At 40.7% G+C, this 15,847-nt stretch overlaps 1 protein-coding gene across 1 annotated transcript in view; it reads left to right on the top strand.

The window, feature by feature from the left end:
• SMC1A (structural maintenance of chromosomes 1A) overlaps positions 1 to 9,965 on the top strand; it is a 68,738-nt gene extending 58,773 nt beyond the window's left edge. Inside the window, exons 23-25 of the mRNA XM_053695814.1 lie at positions 9,018 to 9,087; positions 9,203 to 9,313; positions 9,424 to 9,965. Of these exons, the coding sequence (XP_053551789.1) occupies positions 9,018 to 9,087; positions 9,203 to 9,313; positions 9,424 to 9,501 (259 nt within the window). The 3' untranslated portion in view covers positions 9,502 to 9,965. The remainder of the gene's footprint in view (positions 1 to 9,017; positions 9,088 to 9,202; positions 9,314 to 9,423) is intronic.
• Positions 9,966 to 15,847: the final 5,882 nt, after the last annotated feature.

Here is a 15,847-nt window from a genome sequence, read left to right as displayed (position 1 = left end):
GAGAGTGGGTGGGCTTGGCAGCCTGGTATCTGTGACAATACTATTGTCGCTAGCCTTGTCAGCTGCAGACTCGATCCCAGATTGGCTCCTCCAAATAAGGCAAGTGGTCTGCAGAGTTCAGCTGTTGAAAAGCAATTGCAGCAAACTAGATGTTTGTTTAAAAACGGTTTAGTCTTGGCTCATGTTCTTTAACAACACAACATAAATTACTCTATTACAAGGTATTAACTTTACTTTTTAAATGCTGTGAGTAGTTTAATGCCTGTTTATGGCAACTTCTATTTAAACACACAATACCCCTTATCTCTGTATGTTTCTATACGTTTGCCTTCTTCATTCTGAATGTTAAAGAAACATGAAATCCAAATGTTTTCTTTCATGATTCAGAGAGCATACAATTGTAAACAACTTTCCAAATTACTTCTGTTATCTAATTTGATTCCTTCTCTTGGTATCCTTAGTTAAATATCATCCCTTCTTAGGCTCAGGGCTAGTAATGCACTACTGGGAGCTAGCTGCTGATTGGTGGGTGCGCATATGACTTATCATTGGCTCATCTGATGTGTTTAGCCTACTCCCGGTATTGCATTGCTGCTCCTTCAACAAACTATATCAATAGAATGAAGCAAATGTTATAAGTAAATTAGAAATGCTATATCTGAATCATGAAAGAACAATTTGGGTTTTTATGTCCCTTTAAGATGAGCACTGATAATAAGTCACCATGTGATGTACAATATTGTTAGAAATGCGCCAGTGCTGTGTGGTGTCGCTATTACATTATATGTCTTGGTGTTTTCATGATTTCGTCAGTGACATCATAGTAGGGCTGCAACTAATGATTATTTTCATAATCGATTAATCGGACGATTATTTTTTCGATTAATCGACTAATCGGATAAAAAAAAATCTTTTTTTTTTTTATATTTAAAATAAAATCCACATACTGAGTGTTATAAATATAAACTTTAGACTAAAACTTTACATTGACACAACTGTTGGTCCAATTTTTTAAGCAGCAGTACATTCTGTTGTTCACTCTTTCAGAAACTTTGCATTGAAATGCAAAAATGTCAACATGTCCACATGCTCCTGGCTGAGGCTGGCTCTCTTTTTTGCAAGCTATTTTGCCTGGAGAAGAGAAGAGGCACTCAGATGGTGTTGAGGTGCCTGAGATGCATAAGTAGGGTTTTGCCACTTTCACCAAGGTGGGCTATTTATCTTTGTTGGATCTCCACCAATGCAAGGGGCCTCTTTACAAAGTAAGCCTGGACTTCATTCTGACATAAAAATATCTTCAATATCTATATGCAATGGTGAACAACCAGCTATAAGGTTAGGGGAAAAAAATATCTAGTCCACTCTTAAAATAAAATATATATACACTCAGAAGTTGAATTTGGTACATATTCCAATAATTAAAAATATAAAAAAAGGCAAAAGGGCTAAGACTATATATCAGTAACATGATTCAGCCTTACACATATCTATAGAGTACATATACTCTGCATAGTAAGAAAAAAAAAAACACACCCTCACACTAGCCACAGTCTTACAGTGAAGGCACTTATCATTACACTCCTCTCCAAACTAGCCAAGGCACTAGCCATAGTTAAGAGGAGAACCCAAGAGCACCCAATAAAAGGAATGGTTTCTCCTGCAGATACCCACAGCAACTAGTCTGTAGGCTGTATGTAGATGGAAAATGCAAGATTGACTTATTTGCTGCAGATCTGTCAGGTCCTGTCACACGGAAACATCCAGGATAAGGATACATATAGGAGATACCTCATGGCCAACACTCAGACTATGAGATGTTCAAAGGTATGCACGGTATTCAACCCTCTCTTCTAGGAACTATCCATTTGAGGGTTTGCCTATAAAAGTAATAATTTTTTTTTGTGCAGAGCACCACTATCTTTGCCTACCTCCTAGATGAGGCAAAGAACTACTGGCAGGGACGGGGGAAGTAGGAGGGATAGTTAAATGCTCTGGTTGGGGTGTCTCTGCCTCCCATATGTTAGATTGTATTTTTGTGGCCTCTCACTACCATTAGAAAGAAAGGAAAAAATATATAATATATATATATATATATATATATATATATATATATATATATATATATATATATATATATTAGAGAGAGAGATAGATATTAATAAAATAACATGTATAGGTTAACATTATACAATATGAGCATACGGAAAATATATTAGCTAGGGATTGATATCAAGTGTCCAAAATCACCAGTTAAAGAGGTTATCTCTGTTTCAGGTGCGCTTGTGAAAGGTATACAAAGGTAGTAACTTTGCTCCTCACTGACCCGCAATCTCGTCCGTATGACACAGTTATTAAAAGAATCAATAGCCACTTGAAGAAATAAATACAATTGAATAATAATGAAAACAAGTGGTCTCAATAAGATAAGAGCGATAAGTATATGTATAACTAGATGGATCTTGATCCTATAATAAAGAGCCTTAATGTGTGTTTAGGGCAATCTGTTATCACTGCTACTCAGTGGCTACTATAAATAGCTTTGCAAAACCGCAATAAGCGAAGTACAGAGTAAGAATAACTTGGATGAAAGTTAGCTGAACACTTGAAGATAACCCATATCAATAGGTTAACATTCAATTATGTTTCTTTGCCCCACAATATAGGGCAGCAATATACAGGAGAAGCATAGCTTTTGTTAACCTTTTCTAGTTATGTCCACTGCAGTCTTATAAGGAGTAGAAAACAAACTGTGTTGAAATGGTCCTTGAGGAGATGATGGCAAGGTAAAGATCTCTCACTAAAGGCACATCGATTAGTACATAAGGTGTATAGCTATCGTTCCCCTAGAAAAAAGGCAAACTTCTTCCACTCATAGGTATTATTCTGCTGTTGACACCGCGTCCCACTTGATGTGAAATGTAGGTTTGAGAGTGATAATTTTGCGAGATATAAAATTGAAGTTCATTTAAAAATTACCTGAAGAAAAAAATTCAATAAAAATAAAAAAAAAAGTGAAAAACATTCTGCCTCTGGGGGCCACAGTAAAGCAAAGTGTAAGCGCCATAAACCATTCAGATAAGTTACAAGAGTAGCTCTGGATCACAGAGCACTTTGGGGAGCTGAAAATGTCTTTAGGTAAAATATCTTCTCTTTTTTTTACCCAGCGATGATATTTTCTTGTCGGCTTTTTATATTTTATGCTGCATCACTTCCAAGTGATTTAACATATGGGTATTATGTCTCTTTTAATAAACAGTGCACCTCTTTGACTTTCGTGGACAGGTTTGCAAAAGGGCTGACAAGTGGAATAAATGATTATTAGCCTTAGATCTTTCAGGATTTTTATTCCTGGCACATTTAGGAGAATATTGAGGTTTAAACTTGGCTAACCCTCTGAACGCTGCCAGTTTGTGGTTTAACATGGAGGGTTATCGGACGGTATGGCAGATCACACGATAAATCCTTGAGATTTAGTTGTTTGCCACTCTTGAGACCAGCAGGGATCAGTATTTGTGTTGCTTTAGGATCCTTACCTAGTAAGGTGTAATTTCCTCTCTGTAGCCAAGTTCATAACAGTAACATGCAGTCATTCTGGGGGTTTCACCTGCAGTCATGGAGATTGGGTTTTGAGTTACAGGAATAGACTTAGGCCTAGATTTAGAGTTCGGCGGTAGCCGTGAAAACCAGCGTTAGAGGCTCCTAACGCTGGTTTTAGGCTACCGCCGGTATTTGGAGTCAGTGATTAAAGGGTCTAACGCTCACTTTTCAGCCGCGACTTTTCCATACCGCAGATCCCCTTACATCAATTGCGTATCCTATCTTTTCAATGGGATCTTCCTAACGCCGGTATTTAGAGTCGTTTCTGAAGTGAGCGTTAGAGCTCTAACGACAAAACTCCAGCCGCCGGAAAATAGCAGGAGTTAAGAGCTTTCTGGGCTAACGCCGGTTCATAAAGCTCTTAACTACTGTACCCTAAAGTACACTAACACCCATAAACTACCTATGTACCCCTAAACAGAGGTCCCCCCACATCGCCGCCACTCGATTTAAATTTTTTAACCCCTAATCTGCCGACCGCCACCTACGTTATACTTATGTACCCCTAATCTGCTGCCCCTAACCCCGCCGACCCCTGTATTACATTTATTAACCCCTAACCTGCCCCCCACAACGTCGCCGCCAGCTACTTACAATAATTAACCCCTAATCTTCTGACCGCAAAGCGCCGCCACCTACGTTATCCTTATGTACCCCTAATCTGCTGCCCCTAACACCGCCGACCCCTATATTATATTTATTAACCCCTAATCTGCCCCCCTCAACGTCGCCGACACCTGCCTACACTTATTAACCCCTAATCTGCCGAGCGGACCTGAGCGCTACTATAATAAAGTTATTAACCCCTAATCCGCCTCACTAACCCTATCATAAATAGTATTAACCCCTAATCTGCCCTCCCTAACATCGCCGACACCTACCTTCAATTATTAACCCCTAATCTGACGACCGGAGCTCATCGCTACTATAATAAATGGATTAACCCCTAAAGCTAAGTCTAACCCTAACACTAACACCCCCCTAACTTAAATATAATTTACATCTAACGAAATTAATTAACTCTTATTAAATAACTTATTCCTATTTAAAGCTAAATACTTACCTGTAAAATAAATCCTAATATAGCTACAATATAAATTATAATTATATTATAGCTATTTTAGGATTAATATTTATTTTACAGGCAACTTTGTAATTATTTTAACCAGGTACAATAGCTATTTAATAGTTACCTAGTTAAAATAATAACAAATTTACCTGTAAAATAAATCCTAACCTAAGATATAATTAAACCTAACACTACCCTATCAATAAATTAATTAAACTACCTACAATTACCTACAATTACCTACAATTAACCTAACACTACACTATCAATAAATTAATTAAACACAATTCGTACAAATAAATACAATTAAATAAACTAGCTAAAGTACAAAAAATAAAAAAGAACTAAGTTACAAAAAATAAAAAAATATTTACAAACATCAGAAAATTATTACAACAATTTTAAACTAATTACACCTACTCTAAGCCCCCTAATAAAATAACAAAGACCCCCAAAATAAAAAATTCCCTACCCTATTCTATATTAAAGTTAAAAGCTCTTTTACCTTACCAGCCCTGAACAGGGTCCTTTGCGGGGCATGCACCAAGAATTTCAGCTCTTTTGCCTGTAAAAAAAACACATACAATACCCCCCCCCCCAACATTACAACCCACCACCCACATACCCCTAATCTAACCCAAACCCCCCTTAAATAAACCTAACACTAAGCCCCTGAAGATCTTCCTACCTTGTCTTCACCATCCAGGTATCACCGATCCGTCCTGGCTCCAACATCTTCATCCAACCCAAGTGGGGGTTGGCGATCCATCATCCGGTGGCTGAAGAGGTCCAGAAGAGGCTCCAAAGTCTTCCTCCTATCCGGCAAGAAGAGGACATCCGGACCGGCAAACATCTTCTCCAAGCGGCATCTTCGATCTTCTTGCATCCGGTGCGGAGCGGGTCCATCTTGAAGCAGGCGACGCGGATCCATCCTCTTCTTCAGTTGTCTCCCGACGAATGACGGTTCCTTTAAGGGACGTCATCCAAGATGGCGTCCCTTGAATTCCGATTGGCTGATAGGATTCTATCAGCCAATCGGAATTAAGGTAGGAATATTCTGATTGGCTGATGGAATCAGCCAATCAGAATCAAGTTCAATCCGATTGGCTGATCCAATCAGCCAATCAGATTGAGCTCGCATTCTATTGGCTGTTCCGATCAGCCAATAGAATGCGAGCTCAATCTGATTGGCTGATTGGATCAGCCAATCGGATTGAACTTGATTCTGATTGGCTGATTCCATCAGCCAATCAGAATATTCCTACCTTAATTCCGATTGGCTGATAGAATCCTATCAGCCAATCGGAATTCAAGGGAAGCCATCTTGGATGACGTCCCTTAAAGGAACCGTCATTCGTCGGGAGACAACGGAAGAAGAGGATGGATCCGCGTCGCCTGCTTCAAGATGGACCCGCTCCGCACCGGATGCAAGAAGATCGAAGATGCCGCTTGGAGAAGATGTTTGCCGGTCCGGATGTCCTCTTCTTGCCGGATAGGAAGAAGACTTTGGAGCCTCTTCTGGACCTCTTCAGCCACCGGATGATGGATCGCCAACCCCCGCTTGGGTTGGATGAAGATGTTGGAGCCAGGACGGATCGGTGATACCTGGATGGTGAAGACAAGGTAGGAAGATCTTCAGGGGCTTAGTGTTAGGTTTATTTAAGGGGGGTTTGGGTTAGATTAGGGGTATGTGGGTGGTGGGTTGTAATGTTGGGGGGGGGGTATTGTATGTGTTTTTTTTACAGGCAAAAGAGCTGAAATTCTTGGGGCATGCCCCGCAAAGGGCCCTGTTCAGGGCTGGTAAGGTAAAAAAGCTTTTAACTTTTTTAATTTAGAATAGGGTAGGGAATTTTTTATTTTGGGGGTCTTTGTTATTTTATTAGGGGGCTTAGAGTAGGTGTAATTAGTTTAAAATTGTTGTAATAATTTTCTGATGTTTGTAAATATTTTTTTATTTTTTGTACTTTAGCTAGTTTATTTAATTGTATTTATTTGTAGGAATTGTGTTTAATTAATTTATTGATAGTGTAGTGTTAGGTTAATTGTAGGTAGTTTATTTAATTAATTTATTGATAGGGTAGTGTTAGGTTTAATTATATCTTAGGTTAGGATTTATTTTACAGGTAAATTTGTTATTATTTTAACTAGGTAACTATTAAATAGTTCTTAACTATTTAATAGCTATTGTACCTGGTTAAAATAATTACCAAGTTGCCTGTAAAATAAATATTAATCCTAAAATAGCTCTAATATAATTATAATTTATATTGTAGCTATATTAGGATTTATTTTACAGGTAAGTATTTAGCTTTAAATAGGAATAAGTTATTTAATAAGAGTTAATTAATTTCGTTAGATGTAAATTATATTTAAGTTAGGGGGGTGTTAGTGTTAGGGTTAGACTTAGCTTTAGGGGTTAATCCATTTATTATAGTAGCGATGAGCTCCGGTCGTCAGATTAGGGGTTAATAATTGAAGTTAGGTGTCGGCGATGTTAGGGAGGGCAGATTAGGGGTTAATACTATTTATGATAGGGTTAGTGAGGCGGATTAGGGGTTAATAACTTTATTATAGTAGCGGTGCGGTCCGCTCGGCAGATTAGGGGTTAATAAGTGTAGGCAGGTGTCGGCGACGTTGTGGGGGGCAGATTAGGGGTTAATAAATATAATATAGGGGTCGGCGATGTTAGGGCAGCAGATTAGGGGTACATAGGGATAACGTAGGTTGCGGCGGTTTACGGAGCGGCAGATTAGGGGTTTAAAAAAAATGCAGGGGTCAGCGATAGCGGGAGCGGCAGATTAGGGGTTAATAAGTGTAAGGTCAGGGGTACATGTTAGAGTGTTAGGTGCAGACGTAGGAAGTGTTTCCCCATAGGAAACAATGGGGCTGCGTTAGGAGCTGAACGCTGCTTTTTTGCAGGTGTTAGGTTTTTTTTCAGCTCAAACAGCCCCATTGTTTCCTATGGGGATATCGTGCACGAGCACGTTTTTGAGGCTGGCCGCGTCCGTAAGCAACTCTGGTATCGAGAGTTGCATTTGTGGTAAAAATGCTCTACGCTCCTTTTTTGGAGCCTAACGCAGCATTTGTTTGAACTCTCGATACCAGAGTTAAATTTATGGTGCGGCCAGAAAAAAGCCCGCGGAGCGTTAACAGCCCTTCTACCGCCAAACTCCAAATCTAGGCCTTAGTTTGCCCACCAGGATTACAGCACATCCATCAGGATTACAGCACATCCATACATGGGTTCTGTCACATTTGCTTTTTGGAAATTGTCAGGCAGGAAAAAAAAAGGTGCCAATCCTAATAAGTACATTATTGAAGGCCAGTGCTTGTTTATGGGGGTGCATGTGTGCTTGCCCAGCCAAATTATGAAGGCAAGTGACATAATCCGCTTAACCCTCTAATTGGCACTGGGTTTGGTGCCACAACAACGACATATGGTTATGAACTGTCTGGTTTATTACAGTGGTTCTATTAAAAACCCAACAGCTGTTGCTAGACCCTATAATCTGTTAGCCATTCAGACCATATTCAATAAAGTACCCCACTCCCCTGAAGCATTTAGCGTAATGATAATCGGAACTATAAAAAGGCATTTGTACAATGCATATGCACAACTGATACTGCTGTATGTTCCCTGATTGATCAGCAATGCAAATTCAGCTGGAATCGCTTAAGAGACACTTTTTTATCATACATATGAGAGGGTGAGCAAGCTGTGTGTGTTCTGAACATTTTTGCCTGAAAAAGTAAAATCTGCTTAAAGGGACACTGAACCCAAATTTTTTCTTTCGTGTTTCAGATAGCGCATGCAATTTTAGGCAACTTTCTAATTTACTCCTATTATCAATTTTTTTCATTCTCTTGCTATCTTTTTTTTTAAAAAGAAGGCATCTAAGCTTTTTTATTAGTTCAGACCTCTGGACAGCACCTTATTGATGGATGAATTTATCCACCAATCGGCAAGAACAACCCAGGTTGTTCACCAAAAAAGGGCCGGCATCTAAACTTACATTCTTGCATTTCAAATAAAGATACCAAGAGAATGAAGAAAATTTGATAATAGGAGTAAATTAGAAATTGGCTTAAAATTGATTGCATGCTTTATCTGAATCACAACAGAAAAAAAATTGGGTTCAGTGTCCCTTTAAAGATTGAAGGAAGCCACAAATGCATGTGCACAAATCATACTGCAATATTACTCCTTGTGTGACAGAGGCAACTGTCACTGCTATATGTGCTGCTTTTTGTTTTTGTTCCAAATCTCTTCACTGTTCTTTTATAAAGCTCCCATCTTGTTAAATGAATTGAGCATAGCTCATCTGACATACGGTCTCTCTCCGATCCACAGTTACAAACCTTCTCCGTTCTTTGTCCTGGATGAGATTGACGCGGCTTTGGACAACACTAATATTTCAAAGGTATGAAAGTCTTCAGTATACAGCAGATTCCCTTTATAAGCTTATTCTCTCTGCAAGGTGTCCCGACCGTTAAAGCCATTCTCCATCCAGTTATTTATTCTGGTGATTTCTTCAGGTTGCCAATTACATTAAGGAGCAGTCTATGACCAACTTCCAAGCTATCGTTATCTCGCTGAAGGAAGAGTTTTATACCAAGGCTGAGAGCTTGATTGGAGTATACCCGGAGGTAATAATGACCCCCAACATTTTTTCCTACTGCATAAAACACACCCAGTTTACTTCTACCCTTGCCCCTGAAAGCTTTCTTCCTAATCGTGTTTTGTTTTTCGTTTTCAGCAAGGAGATTGCGTAATCAGTAAAGTCCTGACATTTGACCTTACAAAGTATCTAGACGCCAACCCAAATGAACAGTAGACGCTGCACGTTTGATGTGACAACGCTTCTCTTTGAAAATGTTTTTATTTTTGAGGATATTTTTATTATGTGGTTTATATATGTGATGTCCTTTTATGTGTTCTATTTTTAGTCATGATGCCAATAGTTGCTGTAGTGTGGGACACTGCAGGCAGTAGCTATATTTGCCCTGTGAGCAGTCAGCATAAACATGGGTACATGCCGGCACTAACAGTATAGAGGCATCGTCCCAACCAAGCTACTTTTAATCCCTAATCATGGTGTAATATACCAGTTGTTGACCATTTTAGCTATTATCACGTTATTCTATTTGGCACAGAGCCATCTTCTTTTTTTATGGAAGGTTGGTACTTTTAAAGCTTTTACGGTTTATTGTTGCTGTGGCAGTTTTTACTGTTTTTAGTGTTTCATCTGTTGCAGCTACAAAAACATCAGGGTTTTTCTAATAAAGATCTTAACATTTATTTGGGGAGTCCCTTTGTTTATCATTAACATTAGTCATCTTTACTAAACAGGTAAGTGGTCATCTAACTACTTGGCTTTATTTAGAATTTGCCCGTCCTAAAATCTTCATCTCTAGTTTGTGTCAAGTTCACCTTAAAGGGACACTGAACCCAAATTTTTTCTTTCATGCAATGCATGCAATTTTAAGAAACTTTCTTTTGCATGATGTACCGAGTCCACGGATTCATCCTAACTTGTGGGATATTGTCCTTCCTGACAGGAAGTAGCAAAGAGAGCACCACAGCAGAGCTGTCTATATAGTTCCTCCCCTTAACTCCACCCCCTAGTCATGATCTTTGCTGGCTCTAAGCAGGAAGAGTAAAGAGAAGAGGTGTTAAACTGTTAGTTTTTATTTCATCTTCAATCAAGAGTTAATTTTTAAATGGTACCGGTGTTGTACTATTTACTCTCAGGCAGGACATAGATGAAGATTTCTGCCTGGAGGAGGATGATCTTAGCATTTGTAACTAAGGTCCACTGCTGTTCCCACATGAGCGGAGGAGTACAGGAAAACTTCAGTGTGAGGAACGGTTCTTGCTATATAGCAATGAGGTATGTTCAGTCATTGTTTCTGCAGAGACTGTGTTAACTCAGAAAGGCTGACAGTATCCCCATTAGGGGAAGGGTAAGCAGTAATCCTAGTATGATAGAGGTTTTACTAGCTTGCATAAAGGGCTAAAAAAAAATTGGACACTCAGTTTGTTTATGTAAAATTGGTACAAACATTTGTGTGTGCTGGGAGTAACGTTTATGTTTATGGGACGTTTGCTGGAGGGGTCATTTGGCTTATTTTGGGTTTGTTATAACCCACATGGTTTTCAAACTAGGTTTGTTCGATTTGAGTAGGCCCCAGTAACATCGAGTGAGGTGGGCGGGGCCTCTTTTCGCGCCTCAGTTGCGCATTTAGTTATACAGACAAGCAGCAAGCAACTTCTCCTGAGGTCCTGATGATCTTCTGAGGGCCTATTCAAAGCTTTAACCCCCATATTATCGTTCCTAAGGGCAGGTAGGGCCACAGCAGAGCTGTGGCAAGGTGCTTATAGGGGTGTTTAACCGGTTTTAGACATTTTTGAATCTGTTTTTTTTTCATTTGGGGGTTTATTGCTTATTAACTTGTGGTGCAATCCTTCTAAAGCTTAGTGGGTACACTGTTAAAATTTCAGAAAAATTGAAGCAATTTTAACCTGTTTAGCAGTTTGTGGATGCCTTTTTTTCTCTTAAAGGCACAGTACAGTTTTTGCAAATTGTGTTTTTTTTTATTAAAGTGTTTTCCAAGCTTGCTTGCTTTATTACTAGTCTGTTAAACATGTCTGACACTGAGGAAACTCATTGCTCAATTTGTTTAGAAGCCATTGTGGAACCCCCTCTTAGAATGTGTTCCACTTGTACTGATATGTCTATAAATTGCAAACAGCATATTTTGACTTATAAAGGTTTGGCATTAGATGATTCTCAGACAGAAGGAAATTGGGTTTTGCCATCTAGTTCTCCCCAAGTGTCTCAACCAGTAACACCCGCACAAGCGACGCCAAGTACTTCTAGTGTGTCTAATTCTTTCACCTTGCAAAGATATTGTTTCAGTTATGAATACTACCCTCGCAGAGGTTTTATCTAAGCTGCCTGGTTTGCAAGGGAAGCGCAGTAGCTCTGGGTTAAGAACAAATGCTGAGCCTTCTGACGCTTTAGTAGCCGTATCCGATATTCCCTCACAATGTTCTGAAGTAGGGATGAGGGATTTGATGTTTGAGGGAGAGATTTCTGATTCAGGAAAGACGCTCCCTCAGACAGATTCAGATATGACGGCATTTAAATTTAAGCTAGAGCACCTCCGCTTATTGCTCAGGGAGGTTTTAGCTACTCTGGATGATTGTGACCCTATTGTAGTTCCAAAGAAATTGTGTAAAATGGACAAATATTTAGAGGTTCCTGTTTACACTGATGTGTTTCCGGTCCCTAAGAGGATTTCGGACATTGTTACTAAGGAGTGGGATAAACCAGGTATTCCTTTCTCTCCCCCTCCTGTTTTTAAGAAAATGTTTCCACCATTTCTGACACCATAAAGGACTCATGGCAGACGGTCCCTAAGGTGGAGGGAGCTATTTCTACTCTGGCTAAGCGTACAACTATACCTATTGAAGACAGTTGTTCTTTCATTGAGCCTATGGATAAAAAATTAGAGGGTCTCCTAAAGAAAATTTTTGTTCAAGGTTTTCTTCTTCAACCTATAGCGTGCATTATTCCTGTAACCACTGCAGCTGCCTTTTGGTTTGAGGCTCTTCAGATGGAGACCCCACTAGATGATATTTTGGACAGAATTAAGGCTCTTAAGTTGGCTAATTCTCTTATTACAGACGCCGCTTTTCATCTTGCTAAATTAGCGGCTAAGAATTCAGGTTTTGCCATTTTAGCGCATAGAGCGTTATGACTTAAGCCCTGGTCAGCCGACGTGTCATCTAAATCTAAGCTTTTGTCGATCCCTTTCAAAGGTAAGACCCTATTCGGGCCTGCATTGAAAGAGATCATTTCAGACATTACTGGAGGGAAGGGTCATGCCCTCCCTCAAGATAAGTCAAATAAGACAAGGACCAAACAAAATAATTTTCGTTCCTTTCGAAACTTCAAGAGTGGTCCCTCTACCTCTTCCCCTGCTGCAAAGCAAGAGGGGAACTTTGCTCAATCCAAGCCAACCTGGAGACCTAATCAGGCTTGGGACAAGGGTAAGCAGGCCAAAAAGCCTGCTGCTGCCACTAAGTCAGCATGAAGGGGTAGCCCCCGATCCGGGACCGGTTCAAGTAGGGGGCAGACTCTCTCTTTGCTCAGGCCTGGGCAAGAGACGTTCAGGATTCCTGGGCAGTAGAAATTGTAACCCAGGGATACCTTCTTTGATTTAAAAAATTCCCCTCCAAGGGGGAGGTTCCATCTGTCTCAATTGTCTGTAAACCAGACAAAAAGAGAGGCGTTCTTACGCTGTGTAGAAGGCCTTTTAACCATGGGAGTAATCTGCCCAGTTCCAAAAGCAGAACAGGGGCAGGGGTTCTACTCCAATCTGTTTATAGTTCCCAAAAAGGAGGGAACCTTCAGACCAATTCTGGATCTCAAGATCCTAAACCAATTCCTAAGAGTTCTATCTTTCAAGATGGAGACCATTCGGACTATCTTACCATTGATCCAGGAGGGTCAATATATGATCACTGTGGACTTAAAGGATGCGTATCTACACATTCCTATCCACAAAGATCATCACCAGTTCCTCAGGTTCGCCTTTCTGCTAAGGCCACGGGGCATAGCAGTGGCGCCTTATCTAGACGACATTCTAATTCAAGCGTCGTCCTTCCAACTAGCCAAGTCTCACACGGACTTAGTGTTGGCCTTTCTAAGGTCTCACAGGTGGAAAGTGAACGTAAAAAAAAGAGTTCTCTTTCCCCCCTCACAAGAGTTTAATTTCTAGGGACTCTGATAGACTCGGTGGACATGACAATATTTCTGATGGAGGTCAGGAAATCAAAGATTTTGTCCACCTGCCGAGCTCTTCATTCCATTCCTCGGCCGTCAGTGGCTCAGTGTATGGAGATAATTGGACTAATGCTAGCGGCAATGGACATAGTTCCATTTGCTCGCTTGCATCTCAGACCACTGCAACTATGCATGCTCAATCAGTGGAATGGGGATTATGCAGATTTATCTCCTCGGATAAATCTGGATCAAGAGACCAGAGACTCTCTTCTTTGGTGGTTGTCACCGGATCATCTGTCCCAGGGAATGTGTTTCCGCAGGCCAGAAGGGGTTATAGTGACGACAGACGCCAGTCTTCTGGGCTGGGGTGCATTCTGGAATTCCCTGAAAGCTCAGGGTTTGTGGACTCTGGAGGAGGCTCTCCTACCGATAAATATTCTGGAATTAAGAGCGGTATTCAATGCTCTCCAGGCATGGCCTCAGCTGGCTTCGGCCAGATTCATCAGGTTTCAGTCAGACAACATCACGACTGTGGCTTATATCAATCATCAGGGCAGAACAAAGAGTTCCTTAGCGATGATAGAGGTCTCAAGGATAATCCAATGGGCAGAGGCTCACTCTTGCCATCGGTCAGCAATCTATATCCCAGGTGTAGAGAACTAGGAGGCAGATTTTCTAAGTCATCAGGCTTTTCATCCGGGGGAGTGGGAACTCCATCCGGAGGTGTTTGCTCAGCTGGTGCGCTATGGGGCACACCAGAGTTGGATCTGATGGCGTCTCGTCAGAACGCCAAACTTCCTCGTTACGGCTCCAGGTCAAGGGATCCTCAGGCTGTACTGGTAGATGCTCCAGCAGTACCCTGGTTGTTCAACCTGGCTTATGTGTTTCCACCTTTCCCTCTCCTTCCATGTCTGATTGCTAGAATCAAACAGGAGAGAGCGTCAGTGATTTTGATAGCGCCTGCGTGGCCACGCAGGACTTGGTATGCAGACCTGGTGGACAGGTCATCCCTTCCACCATGGTCTCTGCCATTGAGACAGGACCTTCTGATTCAAGGTCCAGTCAAACATCCAAATCGAATTTCTCTGCAACTGACTGCGTGGAGATTGAATGCTTGATTCTATCAAAGCCGGGTTTCTCTGAGCCAGTCATAAATACCTTGATTCAGACTCGAAAGCCTGTTACCAGGAAAATTTATCATAAGATATTTCGTAAATATCTTTTTTGGTGCGAATCCAAAGGCTTCTCCTGGAGTAAAATCAGGATTCCTAGGATTTTGTCTTTTCTCCAAGAGGGATTGGAGAAAGGATTATCAGCTAGTTCCCTAAAGGGACAGATATCTGCTCTGTCTATTTTTTTGCACAAGCGTCTGGCAGATGTTCCAGACGTTCGGGCTTTTTGTCAGGCTTTAGTTAGAATTAAACCTATGACTCCGCCATGGAGTCTAAATTTAGTTCTTAGAGTTCTTCGGGGGGTTCCGTTTGAACCCATGCATTCCATAGATATTAAGCTTTTATCTTGGAAAGTTTTGTTCCTAGTTGCTATCTCTTCAGCTCGAAGAGTTTCTGAACTATCTGCTTTACAATGTGACTCACCTTATCTGGTGTTCCATGCTGATAAGGTGGTTTTGCGTACCAAGCCTGGGTTTCTACCTAAGGTTGTTACTAACAGGAATATCAATCAAGAAATTGTTGTTCCTTCTCTGTGTCCTAATCCTCCTTGTAAGAAGGAACGTCTGTTGCACAACTTGGACGTGGTTCGTGCTTTGAAATTTTATTTGCAGGCAACCAAAGATTTTCGTCAAACACCTTCTTTGTTTGTAGTCTATTCTGGAAAGCGTAGGAGTCAAAAGGCTACGGCGACTTCTCTTTCCTTTTGGCTGAAAAGCATTATCCGTTTGGCTTATGAGACTGCTGGACAGCAGCCTCCTGAAAGAATTACAGCTCATTCTACTAGAGCGGTAGCTTCCACATGGGCTTTTAAAAATGATGCTTCTGTTGAACAGATTTGTAAGGCTGCGACTTGGTCTTCGCTTCATACCTTTTCAAAATTTTACAAATTTGATACTTTTGCTTCTTCAGAGGCTATTTTTGGGAGAGAGGTTTTGCAAGCAGTGGTGCCTTCTGTTTAGGTTCCTGTCTTGTCCCTCCCTTCATCTGTGTCCTAAAGCTTTGGTATTGGTATCCCACAAGTTAGGATGAATCCGTGGACTCGGTACATCATGCAAAAGAAAACAAAATTTATGCTTACCTAATTTCTTTCTTTTGCGATGTACCGAGTCCACGGCCCGCCCTGTCTATTCAAGACAGACAGTTTTTTTTTATATAAACTTTAGTCACCTCTGCACCTTATAGTTTCTCCTTTTCTTCCTTAGCCTTCGGTCGAATGA

This window comes from Bombina bombina, chromosome 12, assembly GCF_027579735.1.
Source record: "Bombina bombina isolate aBomBom1 chromosome 12, aBomBom1.pri, whole genome shotgun sequence".
NCBI classification, from domain to species: domain Eukaryota; kingdom Metazoa; phylum Chordata; class Amphibia; order Anura; family Bombinatoridae; genus Bombina; species Bombina bombina.
The sequence above is the reverse complement of the archived record's forward strand: the minus strand, read 5'-3'. Positions and strand labels throughout refer to the sequence as shown.